The sequence below is a fragment of the Schistocerca americana genome, chromosome 9 (assembly GCF_021461395.2).
Source record: "Schistocerca americana isolate TAMUIC-IGC-003095 chromosome 9, iqSchAmer2.1, whole genome shotgun sequence".
Taxonomy (NCBI): Eukaryota; Metazoa; Arthropoda; class Insecta; order Orthoptera; family Acrididae; genus Schistocerca; species Schistocerca americana.
Window position 1 is genome coordinate 163,942,314 of NC_060127.1, and position 22,650 is coordinate 163,964,963.

Consider the following 22,650-nt stretch of genomic DNA (forward strand, 5'->3'; position numbering starts at 1 on the left):
TCAGCTTCAGCAATAATGCTACCAGCTGAATAGCTGCTGACCTCCAATATGTCATGCTGGTCCAGAGATGATTTGAGAAACAGCATCGAACATCTCTCACTGACCTTGTATCGATGTGGTCAAAAGGTGTTGGTACTGGTTAACGGTTCGGGAGGAATCTGTTTGTCCGAAGAGGTGATTGGGATCGTGGCACTTTAGTTTGCGAAAGCAGTGTTGGTACAACCAGCCTGTGGAATTTAGTCGAGCACCTTTACCATGATCTTGAGGCAGTCGTGCGGCTGCGGCGTGTGGAAGACGACCTCACCAGTGTCCTCGGCGGTGTAGTCGCAGTAGCGAACCTGGCACGCCGTCTGCAGACCCAGGGATTCTGCGACCCGCTGTGAGAAGAGGCCTGTGGCGTCCTCCTTCAGCAGCTGCTGGAACACCACATCTGACAGCACTCTCTGGCTCACAACCAAAAGTACCCTGATGTCACCATCAACAAATCATCCCATTCTGAATAAATGGGCAACAAAGTTTATTGATATTTGGATTCAAAGCAACCGAAAATGGACCAACATAGTGTGTACATGAATGACACGATGACTACAAGCTGTTGTTAACACCTTTCACGTTGCTTGAAAAAATTTGGGACGTCCAAAGTTATACAGGGTGTTACAAAAAGGTACGGCCAAACTTTCAGGAAACATTCCTCACACACAAATAAAGAAAAGACGTTATGTGGACATGTGTCCGGAAACGCTTACTTTCCATGTTACAGCTCATTTTATTACTTCTCTTCAAATCACATTAATCATGGAATGGAAACACACAGCAACAGAACGTACCAGCGTTACTTCAAACGCCCTGTTACAGGAAATGTTCAAAATGTCCTCCGTTAGCGAGGATACATGCATCCACCATCCATCGCGTGGAACCCCTGATGCGCTGATGCAGCCCAGGAGAATGGCGTATTGTATCACAGCCGTCCACAATACGAGCACGAAGAGTCTCTACATTTGGTACCGGGGTTGCGTAGACAAGAGTTTTCAAATGCCCCCATAAATGAAAGTCAAGAGGGTTGAGGTCAGGAGAGCGTGGAGGCCATGGAATTGGTCCGCCTCTACCAATCCATCGATCACCGAATCTGTTGCTGAGAAGTGTACGAACACTTCGACTGAAATCTGCAGGAGCTCCATCGTGCATGAACCACATGTTGTGTCGTACTTATAAAGGCACATGTTCTAGCAGCACAGGTAGAGTATCCCGTATGAAATCATGATAACGTGCTCCATTGAGCGTAGGTGGAAGAACATGGGGCCCAATCGAGACATCACCACCAAACGTTCACAGAAAATCTGTGTCGATGACGTGATTGCACAGTTGCGAGCGGATTCTCGTCAGCCCACACATGTTGATTGTGAAAATTTACAATTTGATCACGTTGGAATGAAGCCTCATCCGTAAAGAGAACATTTGCACTGAAATGAGGATCGACACATTGTTGGATGAGCCATTCGCAGAAGTGTACCCGTGGAGGCCAATCAGCTGCTGATAGTGCCTGCATACGCTGTACATCGTACGGAAACAACTGGTTCTCCCGTAGCACTCTCCATATAGTGACGTGGTCAACGTTACCTTGTACAGCAGCAACTTCTCTGACGCTGACATTAGGGTTATCGTCAACTGCACGAAGAATTGCCTCGTCCACTGCAGGTGTCCTCGTCGTTCTAGGTCTTCCCCAGTCGCAAGTAATAGGCTGGAATGTTCCGTGCTCCCTAAGACGCCGATCAATTGCTTCGAACGTCTTCCTGTCGGGACACCTTCGTTCTGGAAATCTGACTCGATACAAACGTACCGCGCCACGGCTATTGCCTCGTGCTAATCCATACATCAAATGGGCATCTGCCAACTCCGCAATTGTAAACATTGCACTGACTGCAAAACGACGTTCGTGATGAACACTAACCTGTTGATGCTACGTACTGATGTGCTTGATGCTAGTACTGTAGAGCAATGAGTCGCATGTCAACACAAGCACCGAAGTCAACATTACCTTCCTTCAATTGGGCCAACTGGCGGTGAATCGAGGAAGTACAGTACATACTGACGAACCTAAAATGAGCTCTAACATGGAAATTAAGCGTTCCCGGACACATGTACACATAACATCTTTTCTTTATTTGGGTGTGAGAGATGTTTCCTGAAAGTTTGGCCGTACCTTTTTGTAACGCCCTGTAGACTTTTCGAGGACAGCAGCAAACTACTTAATCTCATTACTATGATATTCATTTCACACACCTCTGTTTAATGTTGTTTATTAATTGCCATAGATTTCACACCGTTCAGAGCTTCATTACCACGACTACATGTCGGCCATCAACAGACTCGGAGACCGCACAGTACATTATTTAATAATCATGGATCTTTATCAAACATGCCTCCAGTTTAGCTCACAGAATTGATGGTTAATAAACAACATTAAACATAGTTGTATGAAATGGATATCATAAAAAAGAAACAGTTCATCATTTTCTGACTTGCTCCACATCATATCGATAAAAGATGTTACCACATTGCAATTTTGAGCTCAGTTTGTGTCACGCGATTTATTGCATGGATTACATTTTTCGTGCTTTTTTGTCTGTCGCTGGTCTCATTGTTTTGTTATCATTTCAGTTTGTTCCGTTTGTTTTCATTCTCTCTCTCTCTTTCTCTCTCTTTCTCTCTCTCTCTCTCTCTCTTGCTCTCTCTCCCTTTGTATGTGTGTGTATTTTATTTCGTCTTGCTTGATAGTTAATTTAGAGTGTTCAATAGATTTTTATTGCAGAGTACAGTTTGGTTATTGATGACTTTTTTGCCACGTCTGGCAGCTTTTTCTTCCATTCTTAAAAAAATCACACAGTTGGTAACTGTGTTTTAGTACAATTGCAGGTCTGTGCTGTCACTTTTCACTGCTCTTAAATGTTCCACGTATGGTATCCTGAAATTTCTACATGTCTGTCCGATGTATACTGAAAAACAGTCTTTGCAGTTTAGCTGGTATATAGGTATACCAAAAGAAGCACTCCGTCTTCAGGCCACGAGTGGCCTGCCGGAACCATCCGACCGCCGTGTCATCCTCGGTGGAGGATGCGGATAGGAGGGGCGTGGGGTCAGCACACCACTCTCCCGGTCGTTATGATGGTTTTCTTTGACCGAAGCCGCTACTATTCGGTCGAGTGGCTCCTCAATTGGCATCACGAGGCTGAGTGCACCCCGAAAAATGGTAACAGCGCATGGCGGCCTGGATGGTCACCCACCCAAGTGCTGACCAAGCCCGACATCGCTTAAGTTCTGTGATCTCACGGGAACCGGTGTATTCACTGCGGCAAAGCCGTTGCTTATATAGGTATACCAGCTTTGTTAAATTAATCTCTGATGTTATTAGGTATTTTGATCTTTTCTGCAGCTTGTTGTTCTATATGCTACGTCTATACCTTCTTTTCTCATAGTATTTCCTATTCTGTACGTTATTTTGTTGTCAAATGTCAGTGTGTACCATGTTTTCCTGTTCTTTGTGGTTTCTTTATCTTGTGCGATTTGTATGTTCTCAATGGTGTGATTGTTAGTGGTATATTCTGCTGTGACTCAGTTGTGCATCTTTTGTTGAGTTTTTATTTTACAGTTCAATTTGTCAATAGCGTTTATTTTGCAGACATTTTCTCTGGCAATCTGTCTGATTATGTTTAGTTCTTGTGCACAGCTGTCGTTGCCCACTGCAGTTCTGTCCAGCATTTGTAGGGGGAATCTGTGTTGCCCTTATTGTAGACTGTAAGGTGGTTTGACCTTTTGTGAATAACTGCATTGGTTGACGTAGTTTTCTGTATGTTGAGAACCAGTATTTGTGCTTGTTGCTTTCTGTTGTTATGTCTAGAAAATTTATCTTTTGTGGCTGCTGCAGTTTCAGGTCTGAAGTGGATTTTTGGGACACTGTATTGATGGGTCTGTGTAATTGTAGTATATGGTCATGTTTCTCATTTGCCTAGCGAAATATCTCATCACCAGAGCAGTACTAGCACACAGATGTTACTTCGTACCATTTTTGCTTTATTATTTATTCAAATATTTTGTTTTCAGGGTGACTGAGGAAGATGTTAGCCAAAACAACTTCCTCGTCCTGTATTTACTTTCAAAATGTTGAGAGTTCTTGTGTCTGTGTTTGTGGGATAATGTTTATCTATGTCAGATGGCTTTCAGTTATTGTTATTGTTTCTTTGGTTGGTATGCGGCTGTAAATTGATGTTATGTTAGGTTTTAAAACATTCTGTAGTTCCACACAAATCCACAGAATGCAAGTCGCTAGGACCTAAATCGACTTCTGTCAGAAGTGTGTGACAATTACAGTATTTTTTCAAGAAGGGATGCAGAAGTTACGTAATAGAGAGAGAGAGAGAAAGAGAAAGACAGTTAAGATAGCCACGTGTCTTGTTGGCAGGCCAGGGCATACATTAAGGACTAACTCTACGGTCCCTAGACTGCTTGCTACGCACCCCGGTGATGTTAACGAGATGTAAGAATATAGAATAGAAAAAAACCTGAAGCACTGCTTCAAGGAAGTGTCCTTGCGGAGTTGTATCATCTGCCTGCCTCCTCACTGGCATTCACCAATATCAAATCCCGTCTGAGGCCTGTGATCATTTTTATGTTAGTAATTGACAACCAACGTTGTACAATCGCAATAAAGTCACGAGATGTTCAATTGGCTCTTTTGTTAGAACATGTTACGCGTTTTGGGATTATACCCATCTTCAGACATCACAAACTTCAACTCCTTCATAACCAACCAGTCTTGACAACTCAATGAAAGTGTCCAATAACATATGACTATAACTACGACACAATCAGTCTTGAAGAAGAGCATGTACGTTGTCAAGGCTGTTGAAGTTTGTGATGTCTGAAGATTGGTGTAATCCCAAAACGCATAACATGTCCTAAAAAAAAGAGTCAGTTGAACATCTCATGGCTATATTGCGATTGTACAGCATTGGCTGCCAATTATTCACCAATATTATGTAATAAATCCTTTGGAGATATAGACATTTCACTTCCTGGACGTAACTACACACTGCAGAAGCAACTGCTTGGCAGCCTACTTTAGGCCAGTTCATGTGTAGTAGGCGGATGTTCAGGAAAATTTTTGATGTCTGTGAACCAGGCTACGGCAGCTGCTATTGCTTCCCTGCTGTTTCCCTGCAGAGCTGCATCGAAGTGCCTACTTCCTTATAGGAGTTCAAACGGTACCATGTAACAAGGAAGTTTCTGACGTAGACACCTGACTGCTTGGAAATCTCCATGCAATGCACCAGCAGATGACAGTTAGCCTACTCAAGGTCATATCATGTCTTCTAGGTGGGTCGGTACATTTATTGAGAACAAATTCGGTTGTTGTCAGTCTCTACTGCAGCAGTTGCTACACATCTCGGCAGTGTTTACAACACATACTTATGTAGGCTAGCATGAACCTGAAGCATTCTTCTCTGGCAGCCTCCATGCAGAGTAGCGTCGTTTGCCTGCTTCCTCACCGGAGTTAAAACCATATCAGTTAGCAATCTGGACAAGTCATGCCTGCAAATCACCATACAGTATACTGGAATATAGCAGGCAGACTGCCCACAGCCAAATTGTGTCTCACAGGCAGGGCTGGTACACATTTGAGAAAAAATTCGGTAGTCTCCATACTTGGCTGTAACAGTTGCTATCCAACCCTGTGGTGTTCGCACATATACAGTAGTATGAGCCTGAAGTATTGCTTCCTGGTAGTGTCCCTGCAGTGTTGAATCGAGTGGCTGACTCCTCACTTGACTTCAGTTCATATCACTTTACAGGTCAGTTTGACATCTGGTAACCTCACACCCTGAAAGTCGCCGCACAGCATACCAAAAGCGGCAGACAGCCTACTCGTGGTCAGATTCTATCCCATGGATGGGTCAATACATACTTAATTACAAATTCGTTGGTTTCCATAGTGGACTGTTCCAGTTGCTATCCACCCCACTGGTGTTCACGAGGTATACATGTGTACCTGATGCATTGATTTCTGGTGATCTCCTTGCAAAGCTGCATCATTTGGCTGCCTACTGTCTGGGTTTTAAAGCATTCCATCTAACAGGTCATTTTGCGAAGTCGCCACGCTGAGTAGTCAGCTTGAAGCCTCGGTTCATATTGGAGCCCTTATTGAGCTAATATAGATCAGCATGACACCATTAGTTATCACACAATGGGATTCAGACAGACCAGTACTCGGCTTGAATCTATGTTTCACGGTGGCCCCCTTATGGAGCTACTGCAAATCCCCGATACCCCACTGATGATCATGCCATGGGATTTAGACAGCGCAGTACTTAGCTTGAAGCCACGTTTTATGATGGAGATACTGCAGATCCCTGATAGCCCACTGGTGATCATGCCATGGGATTTAGACTGCCCAGTACTCAGCTTTAAGCCACGTTTCACAGTGGTACCCTTACAGAGCTACAGCCGATCCCCAATACCCCACTGGTGATCACGCCATGGGATTTAAATGTCCCAGTACTCAGCTTTAAGCCACGTTTCACAGTGGTTCCTTACGGAGCTACAGCAGATCCCCAATACCCCACTGGTGATCACGCCATGGGATTTAAATGTCCCAGTACTCAGCTTGAAGCCACAATTCACGGTGGCCCTCTTATGGAGTTACTGCAGATCCCCAATACCCCAATGGTGATCACAGCATGGGATTTGGACAGCCCAGTACTCAGCTTGAAGCTATGTTTCACAGTGGCCCCCTTATGGAGCTACTGCAGATCCCCGATACCCCAGTGGTTATCATGCCGTGGGATTTAGACAGCCCAGTACTCAGCTTGGAGCCACATTTCACGGTGCCCCCCTGATGCAGCTACTGCAGATCCCCAATACCCCACCTGTGATCACACCATGGGATTTGGAGAGCCCAGTACTCAGCTCTGCGGTGACCCCCCTACTGAGCTACCGTAGACTGCTGATACCTCAGTGATGACTACACCGTTGGATCTAGGCAGCCCAGTACTTAACTCGAAGCCTCACTTCGCAATGACCCCCAGTACCGCATTGGTGATTGAGTCGTGGGACAAAGTCCAGTACTAATCTCGAAGACTCACTCTCCATTGACCCCCTCGCTTATCTACAGTACCACCTAGGTACGCTGGTGGTCAGAAGAGTACTCACCTTGAAGCCTCTCTCCCTGGCTGTCCCCTCGCTCAGCTGGAGCAGGCGCCTGGCTAGACCGCGACCTCGGTACCGCGAGTCCACCGACAGGATGCGGCACTCGAAGATCTGGTCGACGCCATGCGCTGCGAACAGGTCCAGCCGGCGGTTGACGCCGTACAAAAGTCCGAAGATGGTGCGGAACTTGTCGTCCGAGACGGCGGCCAGCCGCTCCTGCGCCTCGGCCAGGTCGCCACGCCGCGACACGCCGTTCAGCGCCACCCCCACCACCTGCGGACAGAGCACGAACTGCGTCACCACTCGCCGTTCGCTCTTCAGGCCACCAACCGTTACAGATCGTCTCGTCAATCAACAATGTGTCTGGACCTGAACATGTGGGACATCGGTGGATGGTTCAAATGGCTCTGAGCACTATGGGACTTAACTTCTGAGGTCATCAGTTCCCTAGAACTTAGAACTACTTAAACCTAACTAACCTAATGACATCACACACATCCATGCCCGTGGCAGGATTCGAACCTGCAACCGTAGCGGTCGCGCGGTTCCAGACTGTAGCGCCTAGATTCGCTCGGCCACTTCGGCCGGCATCAGTGGACGAATTTCAGGATTATTGTACAGCATATTACACGCAGTGGCCAAGATGAAAGAGGCCACGTGTTAAAATGAACGTGATATTTGAACCTATCAGTGTGTTATTAATTCTTAACGCTAGAGCCGCGATTTAGCTTCCACTGCTGCGTTGTCAGTAGTCTGTTTGAAGCTTGTTGTGAGCACAATTCTACGGGAATCGAACAAAAAGTTTTTATTGTTGAAAAATATTTTGGACGTTACCGTTGAAAAACGTTAAAGGAGAGGTTCACGTTATTTATCGGAAGTCAGCTACTCCTGCAAAAAGTGTTGTGCAGAAACTGATCACTAAATTTAGAGCAACAGAATCAGTCGTTAACGTCAAAGGGAACCGTGTAAAGAAAGTCTACTGGCCGGAAAATATTGAACGTGTTCACGAGACTATTTTAAGACGTCCACGGAAATCAACTAGACGTCTATCCTCCCCACAAACATGAACGTCGTGCCAGAATACGTTGAAGCTGCTACGTAAGCGAGCGCACAAAATGAGAGCGATGGAAGCATTACAACGTACGTATTATGCACAACAACAACACTATTGCGAATGGTTACTCACGCATGTTGCTCAAGGTTATATCGATCTAAATATTGACTTCAGCTCAGACGGAGCATGGTTTCAAAGGTAAACGGACTATAGGACTCGATTTCTTTAAGAACGCCGTTGACTCATAAGTGCATGTAACGGAACTGTAGCAACCGTAGAACCTTCTCAAACAAGAAACATCCGAGAAGCAACATGGCCAGAACGTTGCAAGAACGTGCGGTACAGTGGAAACTCGATTAACCGTCATCTTCGGGACCGTGGTCGTGACGGTTGAGCGAATAGGCGGATAACAGAAACACTGTATTCCTCCAAAACATAACCTCAATCAATTATTTCATGTATAGACACATATCACTTTCACAGAAATATAATAATATTTCGGAGCGACAACAAATTAAACACGATTGTAATAGCAAATAAAACTATTTATTACATGATAAAAACATCCGTACAGTAGCTACAGAAGTTGCAAAATACGTAATGTACAGTACTGTACTGTACTATAAACTTACAGGTGAAATAGTTTATCTAGCTTGGAAATAGTCAGTCAATTTCTTCTGCCTTTTTGATGTTCGACGTTTCACCGCGGTAATATTTCGTATTTTTCGGAGCAGTAGTGCCTGCGTTGCATCAGCCTCTTCTTGACTTTCAAACCATTCTATACACTTGGACAGCATTGTTTCGGCCTCTGAATGGCTAATAGTCTGCTTTTCTTCATGGTCTTCATCAACCCCTTCTTCTTCATCTGTGGCCGCACTTACGCTGGCAACAATTTCGTCATCACTCAAAATTTGAAAAACCCCGTCCACTTTGTCACACTCTAACCACTTTGATACTTCATCTGACGTCAAATTTGTGCTGATTTGTAAATTATTGCACAAATTGACCATCTCGTCAACTGTCACACACTCAGGTTCCTCCGATTCTTCACCTCTAGGTTGAGGCCAAAGTTTATTCCAGCCGTTCTTGAGATTTGACACTGACAAATCACTCCATGCACTGGCAACGTTGAAAATGGCATCTTTAATACTTTAAGACCTCCAAAACTGTTTTACAGATGTTGTTTCATCAGATGAGAGCAAACTTTCGATAAATATTTTTCTATAACGACGTTTCATGTTTTCGATAATTCCCTGATTCATGGGCTGTATAAGTGAAGTTGTGTTTGCTGGAAGGAAGAGACATGTTATGTTGCCGTCATCACTTTTCATTTCACAAGTAGGGTGCGTTGAGACATTGTCTAATAGCAATACCACTTTCTGTGGCAACTTTTTTTCAGCCAAATGTGCTCTAACTTGAGGTACTAATTGTTTGTGAAACCAGTCAGAAAAAATTGATTGATCCATCCAAGCACTCTTCTGGGCGTAGTATTGTGCAGGGAGAGCATTCAAATTCAAATTCTTGAATGCACGAGGTTTTCTTGATTTCCCAATCACAAGTAGGGGTAGCCTATGAGTGCCGGTCGCATTTGCGCAAACCACAGCAGTGATGCGATCTTTTTGTACTTTGAAACCTGGAGCTGCTTTTTCAGAGAGTGATGCTAATGTCTTTTGTGGTAAAGCCTTCCAATGAAGCCCAGTTTCATCACAATTGTAAACTTGCTCCCTAACAAGATTCAATTGAGCCATTTTTTCTTTAAATTGTTCCCGGAACTCAGCAATTACAGAGCTATCCGCGGACGAGTTTTTCTCCACTGATATCAAGTTGGCGAATGCCATGACGAAATTTAAACTTGTCGAGCCATCCGATACTTGCTTTAAAAGACGAGTCACCGTCAAGTTTGTTGTTCATTTCAACAGCCTTGGCCATTATTATAGGCCCTGAAAGTGGAATCCCCTGACTTCTTGCTTGTATAAACCATCGGTACATTGCAGTGTCCAATTCATCATATTTTGCAGGTTTCATTGTCTTTCTTGTTCGCACGTCTCCATCCATGCTCTGCATTGTTGACACATGTTGTTCTATTTTATCAGCATCACGTTTTATATCGTTAACTGTTGTTCTTCCAGTACCATAAATCAGCGCTACACTTGTCGCAGTTTCGCCCTTTCTTAAGCGTTTATAATTTCAAATTTTTCATTAAGTCCTAAAACAACACGTTTATGTTTTTCATACATTTTATCAAGTCACTGTATCACACACACCTGCACTAAATACGGTAGTGTTAAATACTAGTCAATAAAGCTTATTTAAGTGGAAAACACGTAACACGGCACAGACCGCTAGATATACTGCGACAATTAGTCTTCTCGCCACAACTGGAAATCGATCCAGTGGTGATTGTTGACTCACAACTGAGACAAAGACAAGAAAAGGGGGAGATGTGTTAGCACGTCAACTGAAGGTCATATTTTATGTACTATTCTACGGCGGGCGGGTACATTCACTTCCCACTAAAATGGAGTAAATAAACAAAGCGAACGCGTCACTGCACCTTAGAGCATACTGTTATTACAGTATTATTATGCTGTTACAGCAGTGACGGTTAACAGAAACTGACGGGTTAAAGAGTGACGGTTAATCGAGTTTTTACTGTATAATGAAACGTGCTTAACAGAAAATAATGAAGAAGGCACTGAAATACGATGCGTACACGATTTATACGAGGTGTTGCGCAACTATTCGTCGAAATTAATGCAGGAGGTATGGAACAACGAAACAACTATACATTGTGCGACACTAACGGAAGCTGGTAGGCGTGTTTCTACGTCTGAAAGATGACGTCTATTCAAATTTCGCGCCAGTCGCATAACAATGCCGCTATTAGCACCACTATGAGGATGCAGTCAGGTTTGCTTTAAATATACGCTGTAACGGTCGTTAGAGTTAGTTGCCGTTCATTTAGGACGTGGTGAGTTGATACACTATGTGATCAAAAGTATCCGGACACCTGGCTGAAAATGGCCGGCGCTACCCTGCTGCCAGCCATGCAGCAGCGCCGTTCAGTGGCTGCTGGAGTACCGGGTATTCTTCGCGTTTCGCTGTCCCCGTTAATACATATCGGGAAAGGGAATACCGCGGCAGACTAATTCGGGACTGCTCTGTCGGATGGGCACGTAAAATTTCACTATAAAGGTTTTGTCTGCAACAGGAAAGAAACCGACTGTTTCCGTCCACGCCAGGCATCCAATGAAAGACTTGATGAGCGACATTTGTTTGGGATGACTCCAACTACCACAAAAAGAAATTGGAAGTATCTGCCAAAATACCAAAGGAAATACGCCCAATGACTCTTAAGAGGGACGCTGTGGTAGATTCTTTTACGTGTTTGTCTATTCTTTGTTTGTCTGTTGTCGATGTATTATGCTCGCAGTAAAAGATCGTAACAACGTGATAAAATTGTCTCTGATAGTGGTGTTAAAAGAATTACTGTTTGTTGCGCGTATGAAGAGTCTTCGGAGAGACGGCTGGATATTTTTAGCAACTATTCATACGTGAGGTTGCAGGTTCGAGGTCTGTTGTCCACATCTCTTCCCGTACACGTCGCATTCAATCTGAAACAATTCTGCTATTTCAATACTTCCGAAAATACTAATAAACGTTGTGACGCTCACCTTTGTTCTCATTAAGTAATAACGGATTATTGTGTCTCTTGTACAATTCTCCACATAACATCAAAAGAAGTTACGAGTAAACCACAGAGAGAGTAATATTCCGAGTCTACGATATAATTATCATAGAGTCTCTCAGATAACGTCTTTGCCACTTAGCGTTCTCACAGTCGATTCAGTACATTACATATTTATTACACTACAACGCCCAGTATACAAGAAAACCATCAGGTATCTTTACTAAACGAAAAGTCCGCCTACTAAGATGGGTGGTAACGTTCTTTCCTCCTCTGCAGCGAACCCGGGTTCGATTCCCGGCCAGGTTGGAGATTTGCTCCGCTCATGGACTGCGTGTTGTGTTGTCATCATCATCATTTCATTCTGATCATCAGCACGCAAGTCGCCCAATGTGGCGTCGACTGAAATAAGACTTGCGCTTGGTGGCCGAACCCGAATGGGAGCTCCCGACTGACAATGCCATACGATCATTTCATTTCACTAAAGGAAAACTAAAAACGGAAACCACGGTTTGAAAACGGTGTACAAGAGGAATGAAGACTTTCGCTTACATTGTCCATTCGGTAGGAAGAAGATGCTATGGAAGATTTGGATTGGATTGGTTGGGGGCAAGAGACCTAACAGCGAGGTCATCGGTCTCATCGGGTTAGGGAAGGACGGGGAAGGAAGTCAGCCGTGCCCTTTCAAAGGAACCATCCCGGCATTTGCCTGGAGTGATTTAGAGAAATCACGGAAAACCTAAATCAGGATGGCCGGACGCGGGATTGAACCGTCGTCCTCCCGAATGCGAGTCCAGTGTGCTGACCACTACGCTACCTCGCTCGGTGCTATGGAAGAATGTTGAAGAAAAGTTCAACAGTGGTATCAAAATTCAGACTGAAAGAGTATCAATGAGAAGATCCGCTGATATCACTGCTATCCTTGTTGGGAAAAAAAAAAAAAAAAAAAAAAAAAAAAAAAAAAAAAAAAAAAAAAAAAAAAAAAAAAAAACATTACGGGAATTGCTGGACGGAGTAAGCCGGCACGTGTGGCCGTGCGGTTCTAGGCGCTTCAGTCTGGAACCGCGTGACCGCTCCGGTCGCAGGTTCGAATCCTGTCTCGGGCATGGATGTGTGTGATGTCCTTAGTTAGGTTTAAGTAGTTCTAAGTTCTAGGAGACTGATGACCACAGATGCTAAGTCCCATAGTGCTCAGAGCCATTTGAACCATTTTTTTTTTATTTTTTTTTGGACGGAGTAAACAGTATGATGAGTACAGAGAATGGTTTGAAAGTAAGGCGAAGAAAGACGGAAGCTTGAGAAGTACCAGAAATAAGTCTAGCGATTGCCTTAGCATCGAAATTGATGGACTTGTGCTACCTTGGAAGTAAAATAACACGTGACGGACGAACCGAGAGGATACAAAAAGCAGATGAGCACAGACATAGAGGGTGTTCCTGGGCAAGCGAAGCCTGCTAGTATCCAACACAAGCCTTTATCTGAGGAAGATATTTCTAAAAATGTAAGGTTACAGCACTGCATTTTATAATAATGAATAATGGACAGTAGGAAAATTGGAAAAGAAATGAGATGTGGTGCTTTAGAAGGATGTCCAGAATGTAGTGGACAGATAAGAGATGAGGAGGTTCTCCAAAGGACGAGAAGAATGGACAGGATGACAGGACTTAAGACCTCAGGGAACAGCTTCCACAGTTATAAAGAGATCTGCAGATGATAAAAACTGTAGGGGTAGAGAGAGATTGGAGTGCAGCCAAAAGATAACTGAAGAAAGGGCACAAGTGCTACTGGCAAGGAGAGAGATTAGAGATGAAACCTGTCAGAAGGCTGATGATCTGAAAGAAATTTGAGCCTGGTGGTGCACCTTCCCTGGAAATCTTAATCTCTATTTCTGTGGGCTTCCATGTACGAACTTCGTATTCACGTAAACGTGAATCTAGCAGCCCAGGAACCCAGCGACTGAGCCCACCGCTTCCAGAGAAACCCGTTCATCCCGCCCTGCCGTCATCTGCCCAGTGTCTGTGTACAGAGCCGTCCAGAAGAGCCTTCACCTCGGAGTGCTGCGCGCAAGCTTCTTCAGCCCTGCCTACGATTCTCTGTGTATCTGAACCCTCTGCAGATACTGCTCCGAAAACGATGCTCGCTTACCCAACAGTTTTATACGAGGCCATACAGGGAAACTCATCCTTTTGCATGTCGACTGTGAGTTTCTCTAGCCGATCTGATCCGCACGCTCTCGGAGTTTTGTTTGAGCGTCGGAGGCTCACCTGCCGGGTGTCTGTGTCCACGGCCATCCAAGACAGCCTGTCCCTCAGCGTGCTGAGTGCGTGCTCCTCCAGCTCGGCGTGTGGTTCTCCAGGCTGGCAGAGCCGCACCGAGCAGTTGAGGGGCTCGTCGGCGAAGAAGTTGTCCCGCAGGTGTTTGATGACGTCGTCGTACCGAGCCTCTGGGATCGGCGAGAAGTCGATCCCTGGAAAGCTGGCCATCGTCGGTGCTCTCCTGTAACAGAAAAGGGCGAGGGACCCACGTTTACCAAGTTTCTGTATCCAGAACGAGATTTCCACTCTGCAGCGGAGTGTGCGCTGACATGAAACTTCCTGGCAGATTAAAACTGTGTGCCCGACCGAGACTCGAACTCGACACCTTTGCCTTTCACGGGCAAGTGCTTTGCCATCTGAGCTACCCAAGCACGACTCGCGCCCGGTCCTCACAGCTTTACTTCTGCCAGTATCTCGTCTCCTACCTTCCAAACTTTACATAAGCTCTCCTGCGTACCTTGCAGAACTAGCACTCCTGAAAGAAAGGATATTGCGGAGACATGGCTTAGCCACAGCCTGGGGGAAGTTTCCAGAATGAGATTTTCACTCTGCAGCGGAGTGTGCGCTGATATGAAACTTCCTGGCAGATTAAAACTGTGTGCCCGACCGAGACTCGAACTCGGGACCTCTGCCTTTCGCGGGCAAGTTTTCTACCAGTTTGGAAGTTAGGAGACCAGATACTGGCAGAAGTAAAGCTGTGGGGACCGGGCGTGAGTCGTGCTTCGGTAGATCAGATGGTAGAGCACTTGCCCGCGAAAGGCAAAGGCCCCGAGTTCAGATGTTAAGTCCCATACTGCTTAGAGCCATTTGAACCATTTTGTAACGTGGCACAGACTTTTGAGGTTCCATGCAGTATTCTTTGTTTGATATACACTCCTGGAAATTGAAATAAGAACACCGTGAATTCATTGTCCCAGGAAGGGGAAACTTTATTGACACATTCCTGGGGTCAGATACATCACATGATCACACTGACAGAACCACAGGCACATAGACACAGGCAACAGAGCATGCACAATGTCGGCACTAGTACAGTGTATATCCACCTTTCGCAGCAATGCAGGCTGCTATTCTCCCATGGAGACGATCGTAGAGATGCTGGATGTAGTCCTGTGGAACGGCTTGCCATGCCATTTCCACCTGGCGCCTCAGTTGGACCAGCGTTCGTGCTGGACGTGCAGACCGCGTGAGACGACGCTTCATCTAGTCCCAAACATGCTCAATGGGGGACAGATCCGGAGATCTTGCTGGCCAGGGTAGTTGACTTACACCTTCTAGAGCACGTTGGGTGGCACGGGATACATGCGGACGTGCATTGTCCTGTTGGAACAGCAAGTTCCCTTGCCCGTCTAGGAATGGTAGAACGATGGGTTCGATGACGGTTTGGATGTACCGTGCACTATTCAGTGTCGCCTCGACGATCACCAGTGGTGTACGGCCAGTGTAGGAGATCGCTCCCCACACCATGATGCCGGGTGTTGGCCCTGTGTGCCTCGGTCGTATGCAGTCCTGATTGTGGCGCTCACCTGCACGGCGCCAAACACGCATACGACCATCATTGGCACCAAGGCAGAAGCGACTCTCATCGCTGAAGACGACACGTCTCCATTCGTCCCTCCATTCACGCCTGTAGCGACACCATTGGAGGCGGGCTGCACGATGTTGGGGCGTGAGCGGAAGACGGCCTAACGGTGTGCGGGACCGTAGCCCAGCTTCATGGAGACGGTTGCGAATGGTCCTCGCCGATACCCCAGGAGCAACAGTGTCCCAAATTTGCTGGGAAGTGGCGGTGCGGTCCCCTACGGCACTGCGTAGGATCCTACGGTCTTGGCGTGCATCCGTGCGTCGCCGCGGTCCGGTCCCAGGTCGACGGGCACGTGCACCTTCCGCCGACCACTGGCGACAACATCGATGTACTGTGGAGACCTCACGCCCCACGTGTTGAGCAATTCGGCGGTACGTCCACCCGGCCTCCCACATGCCCACTATACGCCCTCGCTCAAAGTCCGTCAACTGCACATACGGTTCACGTCCACGCTGTCGTGGCATGCTACCAGTGTTAAAGACTGCGATGGAGCTCCGTATGCCACGGCAAACTGGCTGACACTGACGGCGGCGGTGCACAAATGCTGCGCAGCTAGCGCCATTCGACGGCCAACACCGCGGTTCCTGGTGTGTCCGCTGTGCCGTGCGTGTGATCATTGCTTGTACAGCCCTCTCGCAGTGTCCGGAGCAAGTATGGTGGGTCTGACACACCGGTGTCAATGTGTTCTTTTTTCCATTTCCAGGAGTGTAGTATCCGGAAAGCACTATTGGCCATTTATGGCTAAACCACACATTGTTCACACTTTGTCTGTGTAAAACTGAATTCCATGTGGGCCATTAAAAACTGCTACACCAGGAAGAAATGCAGATGATAAACGGGTATTCATTGAACAAATATATTATACCAGAACTGACATGTGATTACATTTTCACGCAATTTGGGTGAATAGATCCTGAGAAATCAGTACCCAGAACAAGCACCTCTGGCCGAAATAACGGCCTCGATACTCTTGAGCATTGAGTCAAACAGAGCTTGGATGGCGTGTACAGGTACAACTGGCCATGCAACTTCAATACCATACCACAGTTCATCAAGAGTAGTGACTGGCGTATTGTGAAGAGCCAGTTGCTTGGCCACCATTGACCCGACGTTTTCAATTGGTGAGAGATCTGGAGAATGTGCTGGCCAGGACAGCAGTCGAACATTTTCGGTATACAGAAAGGTCCGCACAGGACCTGCAACATGCGGTCGTGCATTATCCTGCTGAAATGTTGGGTTTAGCAGGGATCGAATGAAGGGTAGAGCCAAGGGTCGTAACACATCTCAGATGTAACGTCCGCTGTTCAAAGTGCCGTCAATGCGAACAAGAGGTGACCAGACGTGTAACCAATGGCACCCCATGCCATCTCGCCAGGTGATACGCCAGTATGGCGATGACGAATACACGCTTCCAATGTGCGTTCACCGCGATGGCGCCAAACACGGATGCGACCATCATGATGCTGTAAACAGAACCTGGATTCATCGGAAAAAATGACGTTTTGCCATTCGTGCACCCAGGTTCGTCGTTGAGTACACCAACTCAGGCGCTCCTGTCTGTGATCCAGCGTCAAGGGTAACCACAGCCGTGGTCTCCGAGCTGATAGTCCATGCTGCTGCAAACGTTGTCGAACTGTTCGTGCAGATGGTTGTTGTCTGGCAAACGTCCCCATCTGTTGACTCAGGCATCGAGACGTGGCTGCACGATCCGTTACAACCAGGCGGATAAGATGCCTGTCATCTCGACTGCTAGTGATACGAGGCCGTTGGGATCCAGCACGGCGTTCCGTATTACCCTCCTGAACCCATCGATTGCATATTCTGCTAACAGTCATTGGATCTCGATCAACGAGAGCAGCAATGTCGCGATACGATAAACCGCAATCGCGATAGGCTACACAAAGTCGGAACAGTGATGGTACGCATTTCTCCTCCTTACACGAGGCATCACAACAACGTTTCACCAGGCAACGTCGGTCAACCGCTGTTTGTGTATAAAAAATCGGTTGGAAACCTTATGTGAATACTCTAAAAAGCTAATCGTTTGCGTATCACAGCATCTTCTTCCTGTCGGTTAAATTTCGCGTCTGTACCACATCATCTTCGTGGTGTAACAATTTTAATGGCCAGTAGTATAGTATCCGGAAAGCACTATTGGCCATTTATGGCTAAACGACCCATTCTTCACACTTTGTCTATGAACAACTTAATTCCGTGTGGGTCCCTATGAGTTGGAACATACTTACAATGATAGCAAACATTCCTGTTAGAGATAATGTGTCAAATAAACATCGACAGAAAACTCAAAGGTCCCGAATTCGAGTCTCGGTCCGGCACACAGTTTTAATCTGCCAGGAAGTTTCATATCAGCGCACACTCTTTGCAGAGTGAAAATCTCATTCTGGAAACATCCCCCAGCCTGTGGCTAAGCCATGTCTCCGCAATATCCTTTCTTTCAGGAGTGCTAGTTCTGCAAGGTTCGCAGGAGAGCTTCTGTAAAGTGTGGAAGGTAGGAGACGAGATACTGGCAGAAATAAAGCTGTGAGGACGGGGCGTGAGTTGTGCTTGGGTAGCTCAGTTGGTAGAGCAATTGCCCGCGAAAGGCAAAGGTCCCTAGTTCGAGTCTCGGTCCTGCACACAGTTTTAATCTGCCAGGAAGTTTCATATCAATGCACACTCCGCTGCAGAGTGAAAATCTCATTCATGATGAAATGATGATGATGAAGAACACACAACACCCAGTCATCACGAGGCAGAGAAAATCCCTGACCCCGCCGGGAATCGAACCCGGGACCCCGTGCACGGGAAGCGAGAACGCTACCACAAGACCACGAGCTGCGGACGTTCACAGGAATAATCACAGAAATAAATCCCAAGTTTGTCAGTTAAGTGATTGGTGGATGTAATGCATGTGGTGCACACGAATAGGGAAGTTGACTTCGTTCAGAGTAGACTAAATAAACCTGGCCCAGAAAACATTTCATGCCCCTTAAGACAGGCAACACAGCTTACATAATCTGCACCCATAGGCCATGATGGAAGATGGTTTACCTATGTTAATCTCCATGAAATATAAGGAAAGGTCAAAAAGTTTCCGTTTGAGAGCCTTGTGGCAGCTTATGCACAGCGCGACTCTGGTGTGGGTATATAAGAACAGACAGGTAGGCAAGGAATTATTAGTATAACAGTCATGCTTTTCCAAGGTAAACTGTTGTTGTGTTCTTGAGGTTTTCAGTCCAAAGACTGGTTTGACGCAGCTCTCCATGCTGCTCTATCCTGTACATACCCCTTTATCTCCGAGTAACTACAGCACCCTACATACTTCTGAATGTGCTTACTATATTCACCTGTTGGTTTCCTTCTACGATTTTTACTCCCCTCGCTTCCCTCCAGTAGTAAACTGGTGATGCCTTGATGTCTCAGAATGTGTCCTAGCAAACAACCTCTTCTTCTAGTCAGATTGTACCTCAAATTTCTTATTTCCCTAATTCTATTCAGTACCTCCTCACTATTTAGTGATCTACCCATCTAATGTTCAGCATTCTTCTGTAGCCCCACATCTCAAATGCTTATATTCTTTTCTTCTCTAAACTGTTTATCGTCCATTGGTTCACTACCATACATGGCTACACTACATACAAATACTTTCAGAAAGGATTTTCTGATACTTAAATCTATAATCGATGTTAGCAAATTTCTCCAGAAACGCTTTTCTTGCCGTTGCCAGTCTACATCTTATGCCCTCCCTACTTCGACCATCATGTTATTTTGCTTCCCAAATAGCAAAACTCGTCTACTACTTTAAGTGTCTCATTTCCTAATCTAATTCCCTCAACAGCGCCTGGTTTAATTCAGCTACATTCCATTATCCTCGTTTTGCTTTCGCTGGTGTTCGTCTTATATCCTCATTCGAAGACACTTTCAATTCCGTTCAACTGCTCTTCTGCTTCCTTTGCTGTGTCTGGCATAATTACAATGTCAGCGGCAAACCTCGAAGTTTTTATTTAATCTCCCCAAACTTTAATTCCTACTCCATATTTTTCTTTTGTTTCCTTTACTGCTTGCTCAGTATACAGACTGAATAACGTCGGGGATAGGCTACAACCCTGTCTCACTCCCTTCTCAACCACTGCTTCCCTCTCGTGCCCCTCAACTGTTGCCATCTCATTATGTACAAATTATAAGTAGCCGTCCGCTCCCTGTATTTTACTCCTGCCACCTTTAGAATTTGAAAGAGAGTATTCCAGTCAACATTGTCAAAAGCTTTCTCTAAGTCTACAAATTCTATAAAGGTAGGTTTGTCTTTCATTATCATATGTGGAGTCGTAGGGTCAATGTTGACTAGCGTGTTCCTACATTTCTCCGGACTCCAAACAGATCTTCCCCGGCGTCGGCTTCTACGAGATTTTACATACTTCTGTAAAGGATTCGCGTTAGTGTTTTGCAACCGTGACTTATTAAACTGATAGTTCGTTAATTTCCACGCCTGTCAGCACCTGCTTTCTTTGGAATTGGAAGTGCAATATTCTTCTTGAAGTCTGAGGGTATTTCACCTGTCTCATACAAATAGCTCTCCAGGTGGAAGAGTTTTGTCATGGCAGGCTCTCCCAAGACTATCAGTAGCTCTAATGGAATGTTGTCTGCTTCTGGAACCTTGTTTGGACTTTGGTCTTTCAGTGTTTTGTTAAATTCTCCACTCAGTATCATATCTCCCTTCTCATCTTCATCTATGTTCTCTTCCGTAATATTGCCCTCAAGCACATCTCCCTTATAGACTCTTACATACTCCTTCCACCTTTCTGCTTTCCATTTTTTGCTTAGAACTGGTATTCCATCTGAGCTCTTGATATTGATACAGGTGGTTCTCCTTTTCCTGTAAGCATTATCCATCTTACTCCTAGTGATATGTGCTTCTACATCCTTACATTTATCCTTTAGGCATTCCTGCTTAGGCAGTTTGCACTTCCTGTGGATCTCATTTTTTACACGTTTGTACTCCCTTTCACCTGCCTCATTTATTGAATTTTTATAGTTTCTCGAGGTATAGCAACATTATTCACGAATGCGTCCAAACAGGACCGAAGTGGTGTTATTATTTTCTTGGCTGCCAAAGGACATGCAATATCCATAATCAGAGAATGAAGAATTTGTATGGGGCAGGATGTCTGTCGTGGAATGGTAAACCAAGTTCGGTGCTGGTCGCGATTTAACACAAGCCGCCAGTCGATCTGGGAGAACAGCCAGAGCTATTACGCGCAACACCAATCGCACACTTGATGATGAAGTTGGGATGGACCGTCACGTAACCATCCGTGCGCTAAAGAAAGAATCTCCACATCAGCTTTGGTAGCGTACAACACAATATGCGACATCAGTTAGGCTACCGCGAGGTCTGTAGCCAGGGGATAACCCGGGGCGTTGAATGCCGAACAAAAAGCAAACCAGAATGAAATTTTCAATCTGTAGCGGAGTGTGCGCTGATGCGAAACGTCCTGACAGATTAAAACTGACAGAGACGCGAATTCGCGAGTCTTGGTCCTGCACTCAGCTTTTTTCAAAAAGCAAACAGGATTTCTCCTTGGCTGGAGCAGCTGATGTGTATCACTGTTGAAAGCAACGCGTTACTTCAACGCAGGAGACTGGACCTGGTGCCATCACTGTCAAACAGAGTCAAAAGCGTCGGCAGCACAGTGGTGCCACCCCTTGTCGCAAGAAGTTCAAGAGCCAGAGATCACCCGGAAAGGTGATGCTCCCCCTGTTCTTTGATTACAAGTGCCCATTGCTTATCGATTTAGAAGCATCAGGTGTCTCTACCACTGGGGAAAGGTACTGCATAATGCTGGAGAATTACAGCTTGGAGTTAATGCGAAACGCCCGCTATAGCTGCGAGAAGGGGTGCTGCTTTGTGCTACCGCAACTCCCCATGTCGCAAGTGTGGTAACGCAGAAATTATGAAGAAGGAAGTAGGCGACCGTCGAGTGCCCACCATACACTCCTCATCTCCCCTAATGCGACTATGACGCCTTCAATCCCTTAAAATAGCCTCGAAGAGCCGATGATTCGTGCAGATGTCTAATAGGCAATTACGAACTCCTTCACGCAGCAGGACACGGTGTTTAACCAAACGGGTGTCTTCAACCTGTCGAGTCCGTGGGATGATTGCCTGCTTGGTATACCTATTCTGCACTTTACGGCCTTCGAATGGAAACTCGGAAAGTTTTTGATTGCGCCTTACATTTTCCAAGTACACTCCTGGAAATTGAAATAAGAACACCGTGAATTCATTGTCCCAGGAAGGGGAAACTTTATTGACACATTCCTGGGGTCAGATACATCACATGATCACACTGACAGAACCACAGGCACATAGACACAGGCAACAGAGCATGCACAATGTCGGCACTAGTACAGTGTATATCCACCTTTCGCAGCAATGCAGGCTGCTATTCTCCCATGGAGACGATCGTAGAGATGCTGGATGTAGTCCTGTGGAACGGCTTGCCATGCCATTTCCACCTGGCGCCTCAGTTGGACCAGCGTTCGTGCTGGACGTGCAGACCGCGTGAGACGACGCTTCATCCAGTCCCAAACATGCTCAATGGGGGACAGATCCGGAGATCTTGCTGGCCAGGGTAGTTGACTTACACCTTCTAGAGCACGTTGGGTGGCACGGGATACATGCGGACGTGCATTGTCCTGTTGGAACAGCAAGTTCCCTTGCCGGTCTAGGAATGGTGGAACGATGGGTTCGATGACGGTTTGGATGTACCGTGCACTATTCAGTGTCCCCTCGACGATCACCAGTGGT

At 46.0% G+C, this 22,650-nt stretch overlaps 1 protein-coding gene across 1 annotated transcript; it reads right to left on the reverse strand.

The window, feature by feature from the left end:
- Positions 1-236: 236 nt before the first annotated feature.
- On the reverse strand, positions 237-14,425 carry LOC124551320 (arylalkylamine N-acetyltransferase 1). Its single transcript, XM_047126331.1, has 3 exons — positions 14,207-14,425; positions 7,204-7,473; positions 237-413 (listed from the first exon to the last, which is right to left on the reverse strand). Exons 1-3 carry the CDS (start codon positions 14,423-14,425, stop codon positions 237-239), a joined length of 666 nt encoding a protein of 221 aa, XP_046982287.1.
- Between the last annotated feature and the right edge of the window lie 8,225 nt (positions 14,426-22,650).